Consider the following 24,201-nt stretch of genomic DNA (forward strand, 5'->3'; position numbering starts at 1 on the left):
AGAGAAAATGTGAATACACTAATCTGAATGAAAAGCAGATCCTCGGCGTACTTTGAGTATGATAAAGACACAGTACGTACAGATCCAGAGATTCGAACATCCTGTCAATATACCTCATGCCTTAAGAAAACCCTCCTAAGGGGGACTGAGTGCGAGGTTTCCTACTGGATTGAAAATGCAAGATTTGAATTCTTACTACATTTAACACCTTCCACTAATTAAAATCAACTCTGATCATTTAAAAGCAAAAATGTTAAGCAGCAGTGATAGATCGAAGTGTAGAAACTTGTCCCTTCATGGGCCTAAGTGTCAATACATCCCAGGCCAAAATCTTCCAACGGTTTCCATCATGAAGGTGAACCACACAGACATTTCCACCGGCAGCGGCAGGCGGGTCACTGGAACGACAGGCCCTCAGGGGTCCTGAGAGGGACAGTGTCCGCCCTTCTAGTGTTCCCCCGCCTTCAGCCCTCCTGCAGCATGTGATCCCAGTGTACATGGGGTCGTGATTTGTTCAGATACACACAGCATTGTTTAGATAGCTACCAAATGGAGATGGAAACAGAATTTTCCCTCTGGGTGGCAGAGGAAGAGCCGGGCACTGGAGTGTGGAGATGGATGCTGGCATGTGATAGTGGGGGCTCCGAACCTGGTTTTCACAAATAACATTTATTTCCATCAAAGCGAACTGGAAATGTGTTGTTTTACACCCCCGTACTTACACAATAATGCTTTATCAGTGAATTTTCATTTCATTCTTTCTTTCTGCTTCTCTTCCATTCCTTTGCTCAGCTTCTTTCCTGCTGGTGGCTATGCCAAAACATCACTTTGGGAGGAGAGCATTTTTCTTTACTTGCTAGGCTCTAAGCATTCTCAAGCAACAGGACTGTATATATATATAAATATTTCTCCACCTTTCCCCCACCTCCTCACTTTCACCTACATCACAAGGCTCCCTGTGGATGTGGGAAAGCCATTCCGTTCCAGACCAATACTAGCCAAGTGTCCATTCTTTCTGTGGCGGATGCCTTGCCCTAGCCGGTGGTCCTGCACATCTTGTAGAAGCACTCCTACCCTGGACACCACTCTTCCTTTATCTTAGCTGCCCAAATAGTTTCACCAGATTACAGATGATGCTGAAACATCAACAAACTCATCTCTAAATAACCATATCAGTAAAGTTTTGGCTCATACCAGGCACAGAAGTAAATAGTCCAATGATACAAACATTAATTCATAAACCACCTAAAGGGGCCCAAGAACAATACTTTGAGAAACACTCTCCTAAAAGATAATGATGGAGGAGCTGACAAGAACTGAGAACAATTTCTCCATTTAATATCTGTAACACCAATAACCAGTTAAACAGGGAGCATGCTACATGGTTAAATAGCCAACTCTTTATGGTCCTTAATGGGGAAGAAAAAAAAAATCGTATCCCTTTCTCTTCTTAAAAACTACAAATCCATTACATTTTTCAGGTTGTGCCTTACTACCACTGATTTGATTTGCTGATTCTAATTGTCTTCACTGGTATCAATCTTCATGTAAATGATAGTCAAGTCTTAAAAGCCTGTATACATGGATAAGTAAATAAACAACTCCACACTGAGATATGATGACCTCAAGATGTGTCATTTAACTTGCTGAAAGCCCCAGGTATCACCATGAAATTAACCTGGACTACTGTCCACTCAGTATTGCTCTGACCCATATGGCTATAGCGATTTGTACAGATGCTGTGGATGCCCTTACTTATTAACTATGATGGAAGAGTCCTACCTAGAGCACGGGCACAATTAGAGTTTATAGAAGCCATGTTAATTAAACTGTGAGCTAGAGTATTTATATTCCATGTCCATAAATAAGCTCATCAAAAGCTCACACCCATACCACTGGGAAACTAACAGTTTGTAAGGGAATGATCAGTTTAATTAATTATTAATATGTGTACCTCAAAATTATAGCAAATCAAAATAGCAGGAATAAACCTATTTTTTTAAAAAGAGTATGATCTATTCAGTGGTCAAAAAACTGGATTCTCTCCCACCAGTTAGGTCGTGAATCCTGGCTCTCCTTGGGGTATTGGAACTGCCTGTACGCATGTGTCCATCTCCAATGAGAATGGATTCTCTTCCTCAGTGCCCCACAAGGAGATTACAAAACATGTGTAAGCACCAGCACTCCCTCGTAGACCTCTTCAATTCCCAAGTGATTTGGGCCGGGCGTGAGGAGAATTTCAAGTCAGAATGTGCCTATACATCCCTGCCTCTCAACCACCAAAGCTCTGTGGGAGTGCTAGCACCCACCCCTCTGGGCCTCTGGTTTCTCTCGTTTGTGCCATGTTTGATTTCATCTGTCACTCACTTCATAACAGGAGTAAAAACCCTGCTAGTACCCAGTCCTTTCCAGCCCAAAAGAATGTAAAGACTCTCCCACACTCAGAACTCTTTTTTTTTAAATGTCAACAAATAAGCATCACAGAAAAGAAGGTATTTAATCAGCTTGAGTAATTAAAAATTCCCAGCATCTTCATTAATACTTGGCAAACTCTCTAACTATAAGTTATTATATAACTGCAGATTAACTTTGACTCCACATGAAATTCTAAGTGATCAGGCTACTTTAATAGATGTTCTCCAATAATAGCAGGATTAACATTCATATGAGCCTTGTAGACCTAAAAACAGGGTGCATGTGAATTCAGACGACTCTCAATAACAGACTCCCCATGACAAGATTGATAAAACCGCATGAAGTGTGTTGTCAATCTGTCTTTAGCTAATGACTTCTTAAATAGGTCCCCAAAGAACATACAATTTGACTTTCCTAAGTTCATTGCAGCAGATGGTTCCCTGTGTTGTGCGAACATGCAAAACAAAACCCAGCATTCCCGTAATCCTCCATAGGATGCCCTAAAATAAAAGAGAATTATTGAGAACAAACAGTAAGGCTTCTATTAAGATTCTGTTTTCCTTTGGTATTCTGAGTAGGTGTATTTAATTTTTAAGGAACTATTCAAGTACAAAATTATTTTTAGCTCTAGCTTAACTTTAAAACATTGGAAAAGCTCAGTGTGAGAACAGAATATTACATACAATGGGGCGGGGGGGTGTGGCAAGACAAAGAACATGAACTATAGCCACAAAGCTAAAGCAGTGATGTCCCCTCTTTGGTACTCAGGAAATGTAAATGAGTGTGGTACCCCTTCCAAGTAAAGATGGCACTACCAGGCTAACCTCAGAAAGGCTGCAAGCACCGAGGCCCACATGCATTGCCAGCCCAATGCCCACTTCTCAGATGCCTCTGTTCCACACTCTCCAGCTATCTCCCTACTGCATCCATCTACCAAGACTACTGCCTCCTTGAAAGCAATGACAATTATTTATCCTGCCATCACTCAAATGCTCATTCATAGGCACAAGCTGTTGCTATTAGGTTGAAAGGCAGTCTTATCTCCCTCTAAGCCTCAGCAACTAGTGTATGTTAATAGTCTCTAGAATATTTATACTCTAAGAGATGTTATTTGCCAATGTAGATGAATATCAGATGGAACTTCACCTGATTACAATACTTAGGATGGTTTAGCACTCTGTGCCTTCTTGAGAGACCGCATGCAGATGGGGCAGGAGCTGAGCACCCCAGGTACTAGACTCCAGCAAGTTCCGTGAACTCTCACTTTCTCATTTAACAATACTAGCCATTTGGTCTCAAAACCCATTCCAACTCTGAGGTCAATGATTTTTTTTTTAAGATTTTATTTATTTATTCATGAGAGACACACAGAGAGAGAGAGAGAGAGAGAGGCAGAGACACAGGCAGAGGGAGAAGCAGGCTCCATGCAGGAGCCCTACGCAGGACTGAATCCCGGGTCTCCAGGATCAGGCCCTGGGCTGAAGGCAGCGCTAAACCGCTGAGCCACCCGGGCTGCCCTGAGGTCAATGATTCTGTAAGACTTCACCTCTGCATAAGGCAAATCCTAACCCCTGGTCCACAATCTGTAAACCAGGACTGGTGTGTGGGTGCATGTGTGTTCCTTTCCATAATCTTGACACCTTGACTCTTGAGTCTTAATGCATTCAGAGCCAAAGCAAATTAATTCAGTGTGCCTTCCCAGTGAGCCAAATCATATTTAGTCTTTATACAGAAGTAGACCAGAAAGAAGTGCAGTATCAGTTCTCTGTTTATTCTATTCAAAGATCTCTTTAACAAATCAGAAAATTATCAACATAGCAAAAAAGTTAATTGGATGGTTTCCTGAAAGAAGCAAAGCTGTAGGACTCTGAGAATCATGTTTGTTGAATGACTTTATATGCCTTCAGTGTCATACCTCTCATTTAACTTCTGTTATGTCTGCTACAATTGCATATTTACCAGCAAAGTAAAATCATAAAATTTATCTTCGGAAGCTTTGGCACACCTGATATTTCACGATAGGTCTGATGCATTTGCTGTCTTTTGTCAATTTGCACCTCCATCCCCAGAGCCAGATACAAAGCCCAGAATAAGCCACAAGTCTGGCACCAGGAGGCATCTGTAGAGTAAGGTATCCCTAAAACAAGTGTCACAGTCCCATTATGAGAAGGCATTCATTCATCACAGGAGTCCTCTCTCCCAATTACATAGGATTGGAGAGAATCCCTCTTTTCAGGCTTAGAGACACACCTACTGCAACTGGATGGCAATTTTTTGAAACATGTTGTAAATAATATAGCTTTATAGTGAATCTAGAAATAGGAAATCCTCAAAGAGAGTCAATTCAAATATCTCACCAAAAGATAAGATTGTGAAGACTGCAGGCAAATTTTCTACATTTTAGTACTTCTAATACTTGGGGGGTGGGGGGGCAATTTAAGCCCTTTTGCATTATTCCAAATAATATTTATAAAGTATTTCACAGTTCTCAGAAGAAACAGAGTGATAGTAAAGGCAGGTTCGTTGCACACATACGCACCAGTAAGCAGCTAGTGAAGTTTCCTACGAGACAGAAGTTAGTGCAGAGCATCACGCTGGACTCTCCTTGGTCACACACCAGGCAGCGTAAAGTGAGGCCTCCTGAAACTTTATGCGATTTCATTATTCCCTAAACTCTATTCAAAGAACACTTCAGAAAATTATATTCTTTTTAACTAATATATATAACCTATTGGAATTCTTACTAGAAATTCGCTTTTATTAGCAGGTTTGGTGAAGGCGACTGAGGTTTAACACCTGACTCTTCTTTTGTTGTCTATAATGCAAAAATCCATTTTCCCTGCCATCGATACAGGACTTTTTGTGCCTATTAAAATTTGTTAAAATCCATCTTGGGATATTCTTTCCAAAGATGCTGGAGAGTAACACCTCTCCTTCAGGACCAGAACTGTCAGGGACAACCACCATCTGGAACATTGCAGACCGAGGCTGAAGCTGAATCTCAGGAGTCATATTAGAGAAAGAGTAAAACGAGGGTTGGAAGCTCGGTGTATCACTTTATCAGGATTCACTTCTTCATCAGTTTGATTTGTCATGTGAGGAATAATTAGTTCAGTCCTCAAGAAGGTAAGTCCATTCAGCCTGAACTCTGGTGGGCTGGAGCGGAAAGAACTTGGGCTCTAGGAGATTGGCTTCCGCCAAGGAAGACACAGCATCTGGGTATTTACACTTCCTATGCATTAGAAGTGCTTTAAATTCAAATTCAGTGCAGTACAAGTAGATTTCTGAGACTCCCTATTTATTGTCACCTATCCAGTTCAAACAACTCTGACAATCCTGAGACCACATTCCTCCAGATGAAGAAGCCCACAGGTGTGTACATGGGAGGAAATACCTAGTATCTACAGTAGTGGCAAATGTGTCTGTCTGGGTTCATTTAGGATTTTAGAGCTGAATTTAAGCCAAATTTGTGAGCATTTTTTAAACGACACTAGTGATCTTTAGGAAGACATTCTATTTTAAGCTAATAGCCTCAATTTAAACACCTAAAATACCTTTGCTAACATCACTCAGAACTTTACTGCCCCCTTGGCACCATCATGACCACCACACTTCCCCGTGCAGTAAATGATGAAAATGTTGAAACTTCCTGCTGCTTTATCATGAAAATTCTATTCATTGTAAGGTATTCTAAAGGAACAAGAGAAGAAAGGTTCCCATACCTTTTCATGCCCTTCTCCACAAGGGAGAGGCCATAAGCAGAAACTCTGCCTCATTCCTATCAAGCATAATGAAAATACAGTATCGTCAGTAACATGTGCCCACCAACCTAATTCCTTCACATAAACCTTTTCCCCCCTCTTGTGAAAAGGAGCGTTAGCAAAACTTTTGGCAGAGGAAATCCTTTTTGCCTATGCAAAGGCATCATGTTCTGCTTCTAATAAAATCTTAATGTGTCCCATTTAACTTGTTCAGCCTACACACAAGCGTCATTAGGAATGTCCATTGTATATTCAAGCAGCTTATATGTGACATCGTTTGTAAATAAGGGCCTATGTATCAAGGGATACTATTAAATAATTACTAAAGATATATGTGATACTGTGAGTTTTGTATTAACTACTGTATTTGTATTATAAGTATAGTGAAGCACAGGGCATGAAGAAAAATAAAAAATAAATTCTCTTCCTGGCTTGCAATGTGGTGATACATAGTATGTCTCAGTCAATCATTTAGATAAAAACTACCCAGTGAGTAGTTACAATTACTAGATTTATTTCTTAATTAAGAATGATTCTTAAAAAAAAAAAAAAAAGAATGATTCTTAACACACTGGGTCTCTAGTCAATGGTCTATGTGGCTTAAATAGTATTATCACATGTTCTAAGTGGATAGGTCCAAAATGAAACTCCAAAATAAAAACGTCTGGCCCCAGAGACCAACACTGTGCATGTTCAGTATTTGACCATGCATATGACTATGTTCTCTGAATTATCATCCTGTCAAAACAGAAATTCAAAGCCATTCCCAGGGAAAACACACACACACACACACACACACACACACACACCGGTGATCCTGTTGTTCCTTCCTTCCTTCCTCCTACCCAGCACCCAGCACCTTCCTACCTCCTGCATGTCACTGTTCTGGGGGAAAGTCGGACTCACATGATTCTAACCTTCCTTGTCCTCCTCCTTCCCTTACCGAGCACCAATTACCTGTTGCATGGCCTGGTCTCTTGAGGCCACCTGATAATACCCCTACTTTGAACCATCAATGGCCTTCACTGCCTCTGTTCATTCCACATTCACTGAGCATCTACTAGGTACCAAGTATTACTCCAGGTGTCAGGGATAAAGCATGAACCAGTCATATCCATCCCTCCGTCTAGTAAGGGAAGAGAGAAATAAGCAAAAGCCTAGCATGACCAAGTATGGTAAATACTAAGGAGAAAAATAAAACATGAGGGGGTATATATGGTTCTGGAGAGGAGGGTGCAAGAGTCTCAGACCAAGACTGCAATGTCTCAGGGTTCAGAGTCGGCAAACATCTGCATCTGAACACTCTTAAGCACTTAAAAATATTACCACCATGTTACCCTAAAACAAAAAAATAAAGCTTTGTGATAGAATGAGGGTAATTATTTATATGTTCTTTAATCCAAATTCGAAGTATTGGGACACCTGGGTGGCTCAGCAGTTGAGCATCTCCCTTTGGCCCAGGACGTGATCCCAGGATCCAGGATTGAGTCCCACATCGGGCTCCTTGTGGGGAGCCTGCTTCTCCCTCAGCCTATGTCTCTGCCTCTTTCTCTCGCTCTCATGAATAAATAAATAAAAATCTAAAAGCTAAAAATAAAAAAATAAATTCAAAGTATTCTATCTGAAATAAACAAATGAAATCCCACTGGTATAAAAGAAAGCGAAGCAATTTTAGAAAACTCTAGAAACCCATTCTTCTCTTAAATGGCTATCAAAATGATATAGTAGAAGGGTAGCTAAAAATATAACTTTACTTGTTGAGTAGGAAGCATGATACTTTTTAAAACTCTAGAAGGATAGGACAAATCCAAGTCACTGTGTGTGGTAAGACGAAAAAGTTCAGCATGAAGCCCATGCACTCTGAGTTACTGAGAGAAGGGGGAGATGCAGGAAGGGTAATGACAAGATAACATTTCGAAACCAAAACAGCTTCCCTTTTTATTAATGCTCAAGAATTGAACTGTGAATGACATTTAATAAGCAAAACACAAATGAAAACACCTAATTTGTAAGTATAGTATATGTAAACATACACATTATATGGATTTAATGATCCTAATCTAAATATGAGAACAATTGTTTCCCTGACCTTAGAGTTGGCATTACTGTTTCTGAGAGGGTTTCATATTTAACAAGAATTATGGACACCCAAGTTCAGAGCAGTCATGAATTTCATATTAAGGTATAAATAGAGTTTTAAAGAAATAAGCTGTATAATAAAATAAGTTTACTCTTGAATTGCAATACAGGCATTTTCTTCAATCAATAAAAATATTCCTTGATTATAAAGCAGCCATATTTTGCAAATGTATATCAGGAAAATAGCTCTGGCAATATTTGAAATACCACACTTCTTTTTAAAAAGGCAGCAAAGCAACAGAATTTAGACTTTAAATAGTATATTGCAAAATAGTTCAACATATTATACTTCTAAGCACAAAGCGAGCTCCGTTCTAAAGGATACTTTTAATCTTATAAAGTAAACTGTTCCAATATTTCTTTGTAGTTTAAAGTCTAAATATCTACAATAAAAGATAAATCTTTACACATAGGACAGAAACATCAATACATATCCACAACACAAATGTTTTACATTGTATCACTCTATTTTGAAGCCTAGTTTGTTAACATGTGCTCCAAAAGAAATACAAAAACATGATACAGTTCTGTAGCTTTGTAACAGGCTGAATTCTGCAACAACTGAAAATATAAAAACAGCAAAGATAGCAAACACAACACCAGTTTTATGAATAGAAGCAAAAACATTGAGAAACCATATACATGTAAATGAATAACTATTATATTCTTCCTAACATCTTAATTTACTCTCTTCTCTTAAATATAATTTTTCTAAATGTTTTTCATATCTCAGGAAGAAATAATGGTAAATTTTCCACAAAGATGAAAGTGCAATATGTTTTAAAAGTGCTTCGTGTATATTATAGATATGTCCAATAAGGAATTAGACAAATATGTGCAAAAAATTCCAATTACGACTTGAATTCATAAGCCTAATGATGGGGTTGTTGTTTATTCAGATGGGGCAGTTGCCAACACAGAAGAAAAATCTGTGATTACACACTTTGTATAGAGGAAAGAGCATGAGCCACAGGTCAGGAGACCCACACTCTATTCTTAGCTCTGTTAATCAGCTAATTAAAGCCCCTGGGTAAGAGAAGAGCTGCTCTAGAACTTCCATTTCTCTATCTGTTATTGGCTGAGAGGCTCAGCATAAGAAGGCCCACCGACTCCAGGATTTTAACATATCTCTAGATGAGGCATTCCTGAAAGGTCAAATCATTTCACACACACAAAGAAAACTATATGAAAAATACACTAATCATTGAGATGCTATTCTCTTACTGTACTTATTAGTACAGAAAGAAAAGCTCCAAAAATACTTGACAGAACAAAGGTCATGTGAATGTCATAGGTTAAAACCAGAGCTTGTGAAAACCCTCATTATGACAGCCTATGAAAAATCCAATATTATGTGCAAAATGAAACAGAGTAAGCAACGTCAGTTGGCTACCTAATGGCACACTTTTTCCCCCTAAGTCTCAGAATTCTCTTGGCTTTAAAGCTTTTTTAAAAGCTCTTAAAAATGCTTATTTTGAACTTGTTTTAAGAGAACCATGATTCCCACAGTTCAGATTTCTAGCTCTCTAAAGGAGTCTCTCTGAATTGTTATAATGGTTTTTAGGAAGATAGCTCTATTTTCAAATCTAAACGAATGGCTAAATAAACCATTTGCGATGGGCTCTATATTTCATGTATGTATATGAGCTCATTTAGTGTGTCAGAAGTGTAACTCAACAATTCTCATCCACAAGCTTTGACCCATTTATTCCCCGATAGGTTACTCTGCTTGGCCTAACTAAGACTCCGTGGTTGGGCTTACAGGTGAAATAGCGTGTGTCACCCACTGCTCCATCATTCTTCCCCTTGGCACTTCGAAGCTCAAGTCCAAGCCAGATCCCTGAAGCAAAGTCAGTGGGGCCCACGTACCTAACGGTCCCCATCTCATTGGAGCTCGTGAGGAGGACCTGGGACCCCTCGTGCAGCTTCACGCTCCCTTCAACACTTCCAGCGGTGGTGGTGCTGCTCCAGCTGCGGCGCAGGGCAGTTTTAGATCTGCTGGGCAGAAGAGCAAGGGGAACTCTTCACCATGAAAGCAACACAGGCAATTTGTCACATCCATTTCTACCGCCAGATCCACAACTCATTCACAAAGAAAAAAATACTGTATGTTCACAACCTGATGGCTTTTATTCTAAATAGCAATATTAGGATATACTTCATTCAACATTTGAAACATTTTTCTCTCTTGGCTATCTTAATAGTACCCTAATCTGGATTGAAGATTTCACTAGTAATTTCTAAATACACACACACACACACACACACACACACACACATATACACACACACTTTTTATTTTCTGTAAAACATCCACTAGAAAAAATATACTTATAACCTGTTTAACTGCTATCAATTATCAAAGCAAAACAACAACAAAAACAAAAACATAGCATTAGGGCTGTGGCAAATTAAAATGACCTTTTGTTCACTTTTTAAACACTTATTTACCTGAAAACAATGTAAAAAACTCCTAATCTATAACTTTATAAAATAAATTTACACACACACACACACACACACACACACACACACACCATGAGTGAACTCCAGCGACACTTAAGGGTTTCCCTACCCTCCCTGCCACTGACAGTAAGGAGGATCTTAGTTTCCAGGAGGACTCCTCTTCTTTCCTCTACAAAATGTGATTTACAGTGCACTTCCTCCTGGCACCTGCCACCAACCTGACCTGATAACAACACTGCAGAGCATCCACCCAGGGAACTCATCCAAGACCTCATGCCAGTACTGCCCCAGAGCTTCCTCCTCTGTCACTGAGAAGTTGCTGACCCTGAAAGTCACTCACAACAAAAACATCACCAAGTTCTTGTTGCCATATATCACCTGAGACTTCCCCAAAAAGTTTCCCTGAAACCACCACCAATGGAGCCTCTCACGCTCTATCCACACACCACTTGTCCTCTGAAAACAAACCCTTCTCCACGTCCTCCCTGGTGAGACAATGCAGAACCAACCTGTAACCAAAGCTGCATGGTACCTGAAAGAAGCAGGGTCCTACTTCTCTATTTTATTTCACGTCTCTATTTCCTAATACATTATCACTCACACATCTCATTTCCTTCCATTAACGACCCCATAAGAAAGGAAAACCACTCTAATTTTATGGGCAAGGAAACTAGGACCAAAGACTTGTCCCAAGCCACATTTGCCAATACATGATAGAATTTTAGTAAGAAAATATAGTGGGAAAAAAGTACTATTTATCACAAATGCACCCATACAATAAAAGGCTAACAAAGAATATCTAACACTATTAGGAAAAGTACAGATCTTTACTGAAGAACATACAAGAGAAACACATACAACCTTTGTTTCTGGATAGAAACATACATGTGTCAGTTCTGTGTAAATTCACCCCCTAGAGGGATACTGTTTACAACCTCACAAAATCACTCTGAATTTCACATAAAAATGACACCATCTATCATTTCCTGAGCACCTACTCTGTGCCAAGCACTTTCCATCTATTATCCTATCCAACCTCACCCAAACCATTGATGTAGATATTCTCTCCCTCCAAACAGAAGAAGAATTTGAGGATCAAAAGAATTAAGCTATTTGCCTATGGTCAGAGAGATGGTGAAGAGGTGGGATGGGGCTCCCATGCAAGGCAGTCCAAGGACAAAGGCCAGGAGCTTACAACCACAAATGGGTATTAGTAATTAAGACAAAACTGAAAAATAACAATAATGTAAAATAAAATAACAATAAATGTAAAGCAAAGATTTACATTGCCATTGTGTCAAATTCTAAAGTTACTATAATTAAAACCATGTGGCTCTGGCATAAGAATGTACTTTTACATGACAGAGAAAAGATAACTTAGAAAAATATGCATATTTTTTATGTGATTAAAAAGGAAAACTTCAAATCAGTGGGACAGGAGTGAACATTCAACAAGGGGTGCTGTAAAAAATAATTTGGGGGGAAAGAATGTGATTCTTACCACTCACTGTATGTTAAAATAAACTCCATATAAGTTAAATACCTAAATACATTCTAGGAAAACAGGAAAGAACCAGAAGGAAATAGAGCTGGGTATCTGCCTGAACACACACACACACACACACACACACACACACACACACTTGCGCAGAGAGGGAAACAGATACATGTATGAAAAGTCTGGCATCAACTATCCGTTAAATTACAATTTTTTTCATGTATTATTACGCCATAGAAATGTTTCCATACACACAGTCTTTTTAAACACTGCAAAATCCACACTAAGGAAAACTATTAAAGAACATGGGATTTACTAAGGGGAAAAGCTTTCAAAATGTATGTAAAGTATGAATTGTCCAATTTGGTTGAAAATTCAAATATATGCCTTTGGGACAAAAATTGGAAATGCACTGATGAAGGAGTAATATCCCATCTAGGTGAATGAAAGGAGTAATAATCCCATCTAGGTGATAAAAATTACAGAAGATCTTTATTTGCACTTAGTTTTTTATAATTTTTCAAATTTTGTACAATCAACTTTCATGAACAAAAAAGTTTTAAAAGAAAGAAACAAGTAATAAATAAATTCAGGATTTAAACCAAAAAAATTACGGTTTGGGAGGCACCTGGGTGGCTCAGCAGATGAGTGTCTGCCTTCAGCTCAGGGTGTGACCCTGTGGTCCTAGGATTGAGTCCCACACCAAATTCCCTACAGGGACCCTGTTTCTCCCTCTGCCTGTGTCTCTGCCTCTCTCTCTCTCTCTCTCTCTGTGTGTGTGTGTGTGTGTGTGTGTGTATACGTGTGTCTCATGAATAAATAAATAAAATATTTTTAAAAAATTCATGGTATGGGTGAAGAGTTAACATTCGAATTCATGTTTTGGGTGAAGAGTTAACAAAGAGAATGATTTGATTCAAGTTACATCAAAGCTCTAAAAGCTCAGGGAAGTAAGAAACTTGGAATTACGGTATATTTCAGAGCTATGTTTACTCATTCCAAAACGTTAACTGACCACCTATGAAATGGCAGGCCTGGGGCTAGGTTCTAGAGTTGTGCTGATTTAAAATCAGTAAAATGTCCTAAACACTGCCATGCAGACTGCGTACAGTGCTGAAGGAGCATGAGGAGGGGAAGCACTCTGTCCTCCCTTCAGGCCAGAAAAGAATCTTGAGTGAGGAAGTGACAGGTCAGCCTCACTTGTGAGGCCCTCACAGGACAGCAAAGTCACGGACTCAGACGGGAGCCGCGCACGCAGGCAGGCCTCGATGCTCTGTGCCAGGGGATCTGGGCTTCACTCTGGGCTTGAGAACTGAGAGCTTCGAGGGACAAGCAGCAAACGCAAACAGGTGATGTGACATAACGGAACACGCAGCAAACCGGATTATGTGAGTTCTGCCTAGAGACATTCAGATTTGAGCTGACCACATAGACCGTGTCAACAGGCTGGACTCCACAGGCGGGATGCGCCGCCATAACAGAGAGCGGGGCTGAGAGGAGCTGGCAAGGGCCAGGCTGAGTGTGGTGACAGGATACAGATGCAGGCTGGATGCCAGGTGGGAAAGGACAGACCCCTGGTGACTACCAGGTTGCTGTGGTGCCCGGTTCAAATCCCAAGCCTGCTTCCTCTCTACCCCCATTCTTGACATTAGATACACAGAGAATTCTGAAGACAGGAGAATTGCTTCAAGCCCCCTGCCATCATTTCATCCTCGGAAGGAAATGCATTCATCACTGTCATCTCACAAACAAGAGAGAAAACCAGATCCTGTTCCCTTTCCTCACGTCCTCCTTTATGTGGGGCAGGCAAGTCCTTTCCCCCAAATCCTTCAGGTGTCCTCCCCAGGAATTTTCATAACCTCCATGTTTTCCATGTTTCTTCTGGAAGTATCATTTATTTCCATGTGGATGCACAAGAAAATGGTAGTGTGTGGGGAATCTCAATGAATTCATTTTTCAACACGTGATCTTCAGAACACATCATGCTTCCAACCTAGGGCCAGCACAGGATCCGATCCACTCTGTGCCCTCAGCAGAAGGCCAGCTGTCACTCTAATGTCTCCTCTAGCCCAAGATCACAGACAGCTCTCCTGGCACCTGCCAACACCCAAAGCCTGCCTTTTGTTCCTTAGAACAGCAGCCACTGAATATTTCAGTCCTGTACTCTATAAGCAAAAATCAATTATTTTTAAAAATTGATTTTATACCCTCAATAAAAGTATTTTTCTTTTTTAAAAAACAGGTACTAGTCTCAATCTGTACAAATATCAGTAAAGCTTCATTTCATTTTTACAGAAAATTAAGAGAAGGTCCCCATATTTTCCCTCATGTCAGCAGATGATCTTGTGCACACCTATACCTGCTGCATAATTCATTCTTATGGTTCACATTTCTTATCCTTCCCTTGGTTCCCTGGATGTGGCACTCTCCCACCCCCAGCATTGCATACGGCCTTTGACACTGCCCACCCACCCTGGTTCCTTTGTACTTCAGTAGTCTCTTCCTGGTGTTTCTTCCATTCTGCCTTAGAACTCTTGGATATATTCAAGAAACCAGAGCAGAGAGTCTTAATGCTCTCAGCTACTCAAGTGAGGAGACCAATCTCAGCATTCTGAAATTGGTGAAGGTATGGAGGAAAGAAAGAAAACACAAACAGACCCCCTAGCCCACCCTGCTGTTAAACAGTACCTGGCAATGTCTTAGGACAATCATGGTTGGCAACTGAAATTTTAGATTCCTGTGATGCCCTGACTAACTTCTCACCAGACTATGTAAACCACCTACCTGTTGCTCAGCTGACTGCCCAGTTCCAGTTCCTGGGTTCCACTTTCTAGCAGCTTCCAGAACACCACAAATAAGCAAGGATGTATGCTTCCCTACTCAGCTAGTCCTTTCTTCCTTCCACACCCAACCCTCCACAGCCCCAGGCATTAGTCTTCAGATTAACTGGAAAGTTTTAAAATAAAAAAAGAACCCCTTAACCCAATCAATCTAGAAGAGCCTCATATCCTTCTAAAATTAAAAAAAAAAAAAAAAAAAAAAGTTTCCAAAAGTGTCAGGAAAATATCCGGGGAAGTAAAGTGGGTCTGAGGGAAATAAATAAAAATGAAAAAGAAAAAAAAGATTCTATAAAGAAACAACCACCAAAAAAAAGCATTTTGAGCAGTATATTCTACAGGAGGAGCTGGGAGTATTTTTTTTAAATAATACTAAGATCACTTCATGCAAACAGACCTGACATTTTTTTTAACATGTTGCCGAAAATATGAAGTCAAATTTGATTAATTAAGTAAACAGTTGAAAATCAATCCATCCTATTCAATGGTAAGACAAAATGTAAATTCCTCCAACTTTCACTAATGGTACTAAATCTCCCCAAAAATCCATGTGGCACACCACTTAGTCACTGGTGACATTTTGCACTGAGCTTGAGGGGGAGACAGGGAGGTGGGGAGGCAGGGAGGGCTCTTCTTAATACACTCATCACACCTTTTCTCGTAGGCAGAGAAATTCCACCAAGCAATGTAAAAAGGGACAGAAGCTATTTTCTTTCTTCACAGATCCCTGCCATGTTCATCTGGAAAAATGTTTTTCTAAATCTTCTGAATACTTACTTGGCAAAAGCATTTCTTCTGTTAATTTCTTTGTGGGAAGAAGCAGAAGTCGTACTGAAACTTCTCCTAAAACCTAAATGTCAAAGTTAAGGTCAAAAGAGGAAAAATAAATCACACATCTGCAGTTCTCATTCAAAGTTATATTTTATCATTTCTTCTACAGGTGTTCTAGCCTGTCAAAAGTTTCTTTGGAAACAGAAAGCAAAAAAAGTACACACAGAACATAATAGTGGTTTAGATTTTTAGACAGAATTTTATCTTACGTTTCTCATCAAACTGTGCATATGTACAAATAAGATCATGACATTCCATTTGGAGGTTTTTAATATAAAATTTCTTGAAAACCAAATAAAACTAAATTAGACTAATAAGCCTGAATCTTCTTATTCTCAAATATTATAATCTTAATAAATCATATGAGAAGATAAAAATGGCTTAGAAAACACTATCACCAAATATCTCATTTATAAAATATTGAAAAATAAATTTCAGAGTTTATGATTCTTTGCATCTCTAAATGATAGTTATTTTTAAAATATATTTCACAAAAGGCACATTTTTTAAAAAAAGATGTTTCTAAAAAAGAGTAAGATTTCCAGTTCTGGAAAGTTACGGCAGACCAGATGTGCTAAATGAATCTCTTGATTGAAGCCAGTATATATATATATGTGTGTATATATATATTTTAAAAAGTTACATATATATATTTTTTAAAGTTACATACATATATATGTTACATATAGTATACATATGTATACTAGTATATATGGCATATAGTATATATAGTATATGTAGTATACTATATACGTATACTATATTAAACTGAAGTTTAATGACTAAAGACACTGGTATGTATAGTTACATATAAGTATATACTATATATATGACCATTCAGGTCATCTTCAGTGAGGGGGCAGGTAACAGATGCTTGCTTTACCATTAATTGACTATATAAACACATTTATACACTCTTTTGTATACACGTATACTTCACAATAAAAAAAAATTTTTGATAAATAAAAGCAAAGGAATAATTACTGGAACATAACACTGTATAAAACCTACCAGGATAAGAATGATTCTGTTTATTCGAAGAAATTTCTGAAAGAGTATCCAGGGAATCTGTTACCCTGTGAATAAAACAAACCTAATTAGCAAACCTCATAAGAAGAAATAGCAGGTCTTCAGATTTGAGACTGGCTGTTAACTGAGGTTTTCACACCAATGGTTATTTATTTCACCTATTCAACAAACATTTATTGAGCATCTATTAGGAGCCAGGAATGAACAACTTCTAGTTGGCATCAGAAATAGGCAATTACAACACAGAAGAGCACCTTGTTATCTAAGGATGATTAATGCAGAAAAAGTCAACTCAAAATGAATTCAACTTAAAATAGGGACCTGACTTTACTTCTTTGGAATTTTATCTTCAAAAATGAAACTAAGAAATCTGAAAATCAATTTATGTTAAATTTAACAAATATTCGATCAGAATTTTAAAAACATCACATTCTTAAATTGAAAAAAAGATCTGACTCAGTCTGTGTATGCATGTGATTTTCTGATGAAATTGCATGACTAAATACAATTCAACATCTTTGACTTTATATTTGACTCTCAGCACAATCATAAAGGTAACTTTCCTAACAGGTCTGTCTTTATTTTTTAATATTCAAATCATTCTTCATTGTTAAAAGCCAATTTTCTTTCAGTTGTTTACTGACCTAACCCACAAAGCCTTCATTCTGTCAATCGCTTCCTCCAGGACATTTGGTCACCACCAAGTAATTCTGCAACTCTCACAGTATTTGCTATTCCGTCTTACAACTCACGGGCATAGTTTTTACATGATATACACACTATGGCAATCAGTGAGAGACTGATGAACGAGAAGAATAGGACTTGATGAAAAGGACAGATAATTAGGTGGTAATGGGCAGCTGAGAAGAACTTAATTCTAAAAGTGATCAGATCATTAATAATAAGTACCTAATCATGAGAACTAAAGAATAAGAAAATTACTACTGTACCGATGAAGCTTAGGCAAAAAATAGGTAGGTAGGTAGGTAGGTAGCTAGGTAGGTAGGTAGGTAGAGAGATAAGATTAAATCCAGTCGGTAAGTTTTCTTAGAATTTTTGCAAAGAAATATTGGATGATTTATTTAGTAATAGAAGAAAAGGTATGAACTCAATGAAAGCTGGGCTATAGTAAAATGCTCTCCAAGCAGAGGGAATAACATGTGCACAGAGTCTCAGACAGGAGACACATTTTTTTCCTTAATGGAAAAGAGAGGGGGTAAGCCAACTACAACCTGGGAGAAGTGATATTGTGATTGGTCACTACTTTATTAAGACTGTCCTCAAGCAGTACCTAATTTAAAATTCTTTTCTTCTTGAGGATCACTGGTGTCTTTTAAGAGCTCTAAAGCGGGTTTAAATTAGAAATTCCTCAAAATCAGGGACCATGTCTGTTTTATTTGCTTATAGAATGCCTAGCACAGCACAAAGTGCTAAAAGACACTTAATAGTATTTGATGATGATGAATGAGACAATCAGAAGATGACAGGAAGACAGCTGGATGGAGACAGCAGTTCATTTACAGAGAGAGCCCTGTATCTTCTAAGAGGGGGATGCTTTTAAATGAATCACCTTAAAGACGACCAAATAGAAGGCAAAGAAAACAAAGGTAAAAACCATGTGTTCAATAAATAGCAAGAAAAAGAACACAAAACCATGAGAAAGAAAGTGACTTCATAATATCAAAAGGGGAAAAGCTATTACAGCATAAAGACACACTGCACTGGATTTGGTAAGTGGGCCTCTGGATAATCAAACCTAAAAGGAAGAACCCCAGTCCTCACGACCAGGAGACAAATAAAACTTGTAGCAGTAATGTTAGTAAAAATCTGTCCATGGCAATAGGAGAACCCAGAAGACTGGGGATTCAACATGGATTTTACCCCAAATCAATCATTAATAAGACATTCATCCTAAACAAAGTCCTCTTTTAGTCATTACACTGTACTGGTTAAGAACACACATGCAACTACCTGGGTTCAAATCTCCACTTGGGAGCTGTGTACACCTACACAACTCACTTCATTTCCTTGTGCCTTACTTTCCCCACCTGTGAAATAGGGATAATTATAGGACCTAACTCAGAGGGAGCTTCAAAGGCATGAATAATACACAGAGAGCTATACACTGTGCCAGCACCTGTAAATGCTGCTCATTGACTAGCATCTCTTTTGCTTTACTTATAAAATGCCTACCACAAAACAGCAGAGTGTCTAAAACCAAGGGATTAGAAAAAACAACAAAATAACAAACCTGGGCTGAGTCCAACCCCATCATTAACTAGTGTAGGAAAGAGCAAAATATGCCACTCTAAAACAAGCCACTCTGGCATAAGGATTATTTTCAGCTAAAGACATTTGAGAATCAACAAATGCAGGAAGAGGCTTTCTCTGAACTCTCCTTATCTGCCTAGACCAGGGGCTCCAAAAGAAGAACTCTTGTCACATATCCCCCTCCGGAGCAGTCTCTTCAAGCAGGAAGACTGACTCTTCTCACAGGCAAGGAGATGGGAAGTTGACACCACATCCCGACAGACACAGTCACAAACTATTATCTCCCATCCACTTATCTTTCCTAAAAACCATCTGCCCTCTCATAAGTGGCCTTTTCCTCCCTCTCTTTCTCCTAGTAAGATGATCTATAAAAATTCCAATCTCACCACTTACTTAGGAATTCACTTCTTTCTGTGATGCCAGGTACATGCAAATTTAAATGTAATAAACTTGCATGCCTTTTCTCCTGTTAATTTATCTGCTGTCAATTCACACACACACACACACACACACACAACACCTCCTAATCAGTTTACTGACTCTAAAAGGGTAGAGGAAACTTTTTGCTCCCCTACGCTAACTCTATGACTTCGGCTAAGTCACTTCATCTCTTGAAACTTTTCTTCACTGGCAAAATGAAACAATCAGAATACCTGACAACACACTGGGTTTGAGGGGGATTGATGAAATATGTATCTAAAGTACACTGTACAGAGCCCACCATTTACTAAATGCTCAATAAATGTTTGTCATAGTTATTCTTATTTTCTAGCTTACCTGACCAGATATTTATTAGGATCAAATGAAACAACATTCAATTGAAGATACTTCAAAAACTGCAAAGCATTGTATATATTCAATACTATACTGTCATAAATAATGAGAAAAAAATTATATCAAATACATCAAAGAAAAAGGAAATTAATATAAAAACTATGTGTAATTATTAAGAAAAGCAAAGTGAGGAAGAAGACAGATATAAAAACTCTAAAATCTGCCAGGAGGCAGTCACACAGTCTAGCTAAAAGGCAACTAGATGGGACTCTAGGATGTGATGGCAGATCCTTTCTCATGAGTGTAATTATACCATATATGTTCTTTCCTATTTAAAGATGAGTATCCCATTTCCCATCCAATGAAAAGCATGCCAAGCCAACTTCTTTCAGCAGACAAGTCATTTCACATAATGGTACCTGGAATTTCACAAGGACTTATTTCTGCTCAACCTTTTTTTTTTTTTTTTTTTAAAGCCAGAGTGGCTGGTACAGAAGTGTACCATCTTAAGGAGAAACGCCAAGGAGTTACATTATATATAAATCCTTAAAGCTTCACTTCCCCCAAAGATCTACTGCCTATCTATTTTTGAAAACTAAAGAAATCAGAGGAAAAAGCCATTTTGGTTCCATTAGGTTTGGAGGAGAATGAATGGGGTGCCTGCTGGCAGGAAATTTAATGTAGTTAGGATGTGACTGAAGCAATCAGAGAGCATTTTTACTTTTGTTTGCATGACAGATTAAGCTTGCTGCTCTCACTGTTCTTAGCAGCAAACGCCACTTCTAATAGCCTACACATACTCATAGGGTTTGCAAATGAGGAATAAAGGAGGGTTTTAAAATTGCAAATCCTCAGCAAAGCAAATTTAGCTTTCCATGAGCCTTCTCTCTGAAGAAGGTGGTTGGTTAACCCCTTGAAAGAAGACACGAGCTATAGTCAGTGCATGTCTTTAATATAAAATGAGGAACTCTATAAACCATTGCAAGTTACAGAAAAGCTTTGTAAATAAACATAAATTTCATTTTTCTCACCTTTGTACCCTGGATGGGGGAGCAAATATTCCATATCTTGGAGAACAACTAAAATACTGCACACCTCCGACTGAACCATCATTCTTGCCATGGGGTTTCTCAAGCTCTATACCATACCAATATCCTAGAAAAAGAATATTGGATTTTAAAAGCATCTGCATTTTCTCCAAAATGGTTATGCTACTATACAAATCCAAAGCCCAGATGGCTTAACATTTTCACAAAATGACCAAAATGATGAAAGAGCATCATGATCATTGAGCTTTCAAATGATAAAATTTGAAAATTTGAAAAAAATGAGTAGGAAAAAACATCTTACAAGCACAATTACAGAGTTATACATTAAAGGAGAGAGATAAAATACATAAATTTGGCATGAATTAGCTATTATGCAAGCAGTGTTACGACCACAATATATCTAAAAGCCATAATGAAAAAGAAATTGTCCTTGACTCAGTGATATGGTGTGTTTAAGTGAGAGAAGTACAATACAATACTGAGTTGTATTAATCATAAAGTGCATATGCAATCTTTCCCTTTTACTCTCCCAACATTCCAACATCACAAACAGTTCTTAAATAATTAAGGAAGGACAAAAGTAATATGGAAAATACAATTAGACTTCATGGTGACTCTTCTTTTTCCTTGTTTCCCTACACAGGATAAATAGAAAAATCATACTTAACCTTGGTGAAAAGATTGAGATTAGCCAGTTGGAAGAATTTTCTAAAAAGCTTTTAAGCATGTAAAAGGGCCCACACTGAGGAAAATAAGAGGACTTCCTTTTCTAGAAAGCCAAAATTGAAGCAGTGAGGTCGTGAGAATTAGGTAAATGGACATCTACTCCTAGCATAGGTATATACATACTCCTGGAATAAGGATTCTCAAATTGGGGTTACCTCAAGACCAGTTAGAAGTGGCCTAATCATCCATTCATTTTTATTTAAAGGGAGAATAAAGTAGTAATTGCATCTGGTCTCTTAAATTAGTATCAAATAAAAATCAGAATATAGATATTGAAAATTTTAACTGCAAATTACAGATTCCAAAATACAAAAATATTGTTTCTTTCAGACTACTAATTCAGACTCTCTATAACTTCAAAAATGGCAACCTAAAGTTCTTCAGTCTTTTCTTATGTTCAAAAAGATGATATTTGAGCCCATTTCTAGATACTTTTGCACTGAATGCAGGACTACAGTCTTCTGTACTTAAACAGCATAGGAGTACAGAGTAAGGTACACAAACTTACTGCTTGGCCATACTAATGCTCTGAAATTAGGTCATCACATTTCTGAATGTCATTAACCAGGGTTGTCTGGTTGCTATTTTTATTTCTCGGAGTGCCACAGTTATAATGGTTCAATGTCACAGTGTACCATATAACAGCTACATGTTTACCATATGACTATAAAAAATGTAACATACCACAGAAAAAGACATTATGACAAGTGTTAACAATTTTGACTATGCATCCTCTGGAAGTGTTGAGGTATTTATCACCTCCTATTTAAATGGAAATTTTTTCTGATAAAAAGGCAAAAGAGGCTTAAAAATTACCTCCTTCAGGTCTAGATCTTATCATCTAAAAAGCCTCAATATTACCATTGTTCTCTAGAACTGACTAAATATTGATGCCACAAGAAATACATGCTACTACTTTCTAAAAGGACAGAATGACTTTAACAGAAAAATTTTCAACTTTATGTTTGCTTATGACTTCCCAAATTTCTAGATAATCTTAGGAATCTAAAAATTAAAAGTCAACCTAAAACAATGAATTGTATCCAGTGAATCAAATCATTCTAACCTTGTTTAATATAGAGAAAGGAAACTCAGAAGACATGGAGATTGTGAAAAATACCCTACCTTTGGGATTCTTAAGTTTTTATTTGAGAACTATATTAAGACCAGTCTAACTAATCTCAATTACTACCTGGAGACCTGTGAGAGACATGAATTATACAACACACAGCCCATCTCAAATCAATTAGTTGAATTGCAATTATAAGTGATATAATGAAACAAGACTGTGCTGGGAGACAATTCTCCATGGCTCGCTCATGTTTCTGCATGTCTTATGAACAGAGGCACTGCCTGTCTTTTCATGGATGTCTGCACAGAGGACAGCCTTGGAGGGCAGAGACAGTGTAGGTGGCAGGCCAAGCACAAAATACAGGCATGCTTGCTGTCTACGAAAAAAGTTCAGATTCCTTAAGCTCAGGGCTTTTCTTGTGCAACATAAAACATGGATGTGCAGGCATCACCCCCTGGGGACTGGGGCTCAGGAAGGAAGTGCAAGAAAATGCTGACCCTCTGCTTCTGCCACTGCTGTGGATACAAAAGTCCTGTCTCTGAATCAGGAGTCTAACGTCTTCCAGCAGCATCTATGAAACTGTGGCAATCCAACTTGTCAGCTTACACTAGTAGGGTAAAATCTCAGATCCTTCACAGTTCTTGACAGATGCTACAAATTTAAAATCAATGTTCTCAGTAACCTTTTCCTAAAAGGCTACAATGCCACCATGTGTCAAAATAGCATATTGCCATTTGAAAAATACAGTTTCATTCAACTGGCTTCTATATTTGAAATTAAAATCACTGAAAAGGCAAAAGAAAGCTAATCTGTACTTTTGGAAACACAATATTAAGTCTAGATTGGAATGAATATATAAATACACAAACGTATATCTTTAAAGTCCCAGGGTGCACAGAAGTTTTTCATTTTCTCTTGAATCCTTTTATTGGCTTTTTTCTCCAAGCCACTCAGATAAAAGCTATATGCTGTGAACCATTTTAAGAATATCCTTAGAGGGACACCTGGGTGGCTCAGTGGTTGAGCATCTGCCTTCGGCTCAGGGCATAATCCCGTCATACAGGAATCGAGTCCCACATCTGGCTCCCTGCATGGAGCCTGCTTCTCCCTCTGCCTATGTCTCTGCCTCTCTCTCTCTCTGTGTCTCTCATGAACAAATAAATAAAATCTTAAAAAAAGAAAAAAAGAATATCCTTAGCAATTTACCCAAAGAATATAAAAGTACTGATTCAAAAGTACTGATTCAAAGGGGCACGTGCACCCCAATGTTTACAGCAGCATTATCAACAATAGCCAAATTATGGAAAAAGCCCAAATATCTATTAGCTGATGA

At 38.3% G+C, this 24,201-nt stretch overlaps 1 protein-coding gene across 2 annotated transcripts in view; it reads right to left on the minus strand.

Annotated features, from left to right (window-relative positions):
• Nucleotides 1-8,088: 8,088 nt before the first annotated feature.
• The window catches only part of CLIP4 (CAP-Gly domain containing linker protein family member 4), a 63,463-nt gene continuing 47,350 nt past the window's right edge, over nucleotides 8,089-24,201 (minus strand). Inside the window, exons 13-16 of one of the 2 annotated variants that reach the window (XM_041757366.1) lie at nucleotides 21,053-21,176; nucleotides 16,959-17,023; nucleotides 15,894-15,966; nucleotides 8,089-10,310 (exon numbers count right to left, since the gene is read on the minus strand). In XM_041757366.1, coding sequence (XP_041613300.1) covers nucleotides 9,989-10,310; nucleotides 15,894-15,966; nucleotides 16,959-17,023; nucleotides 21,053-21,176 — 584 coding nt within the window. In that variant the 3' untranslated portion in view covers nucleotides 8,089-9,988. Of the gene's footprint in view, nucleotides 10,314-15,893; nucleotides 15,967-16,958; nucleotides 17,024-21,052; nucleotides 21,177-24,201 lie in introns of both variants that reach the window. The other variant, XM_041757365.1, reaches the window with a different exon arrangement.

Source organism: Vulpes lagopus, chromosome 5 (assembly GCF_018345385.1).
Source record: "Vulpes lagopus strain Blue_001 chromosome 5, ASM1834538v1, whole genome shotgun sequence".
NCBI classification, from domain to species: domain Eukaryota; kingdom Metazoa; phylum Chordata; class Mammalia; order Carnivora; family Canidae; genus Vulpes; species Vulpes lagopus.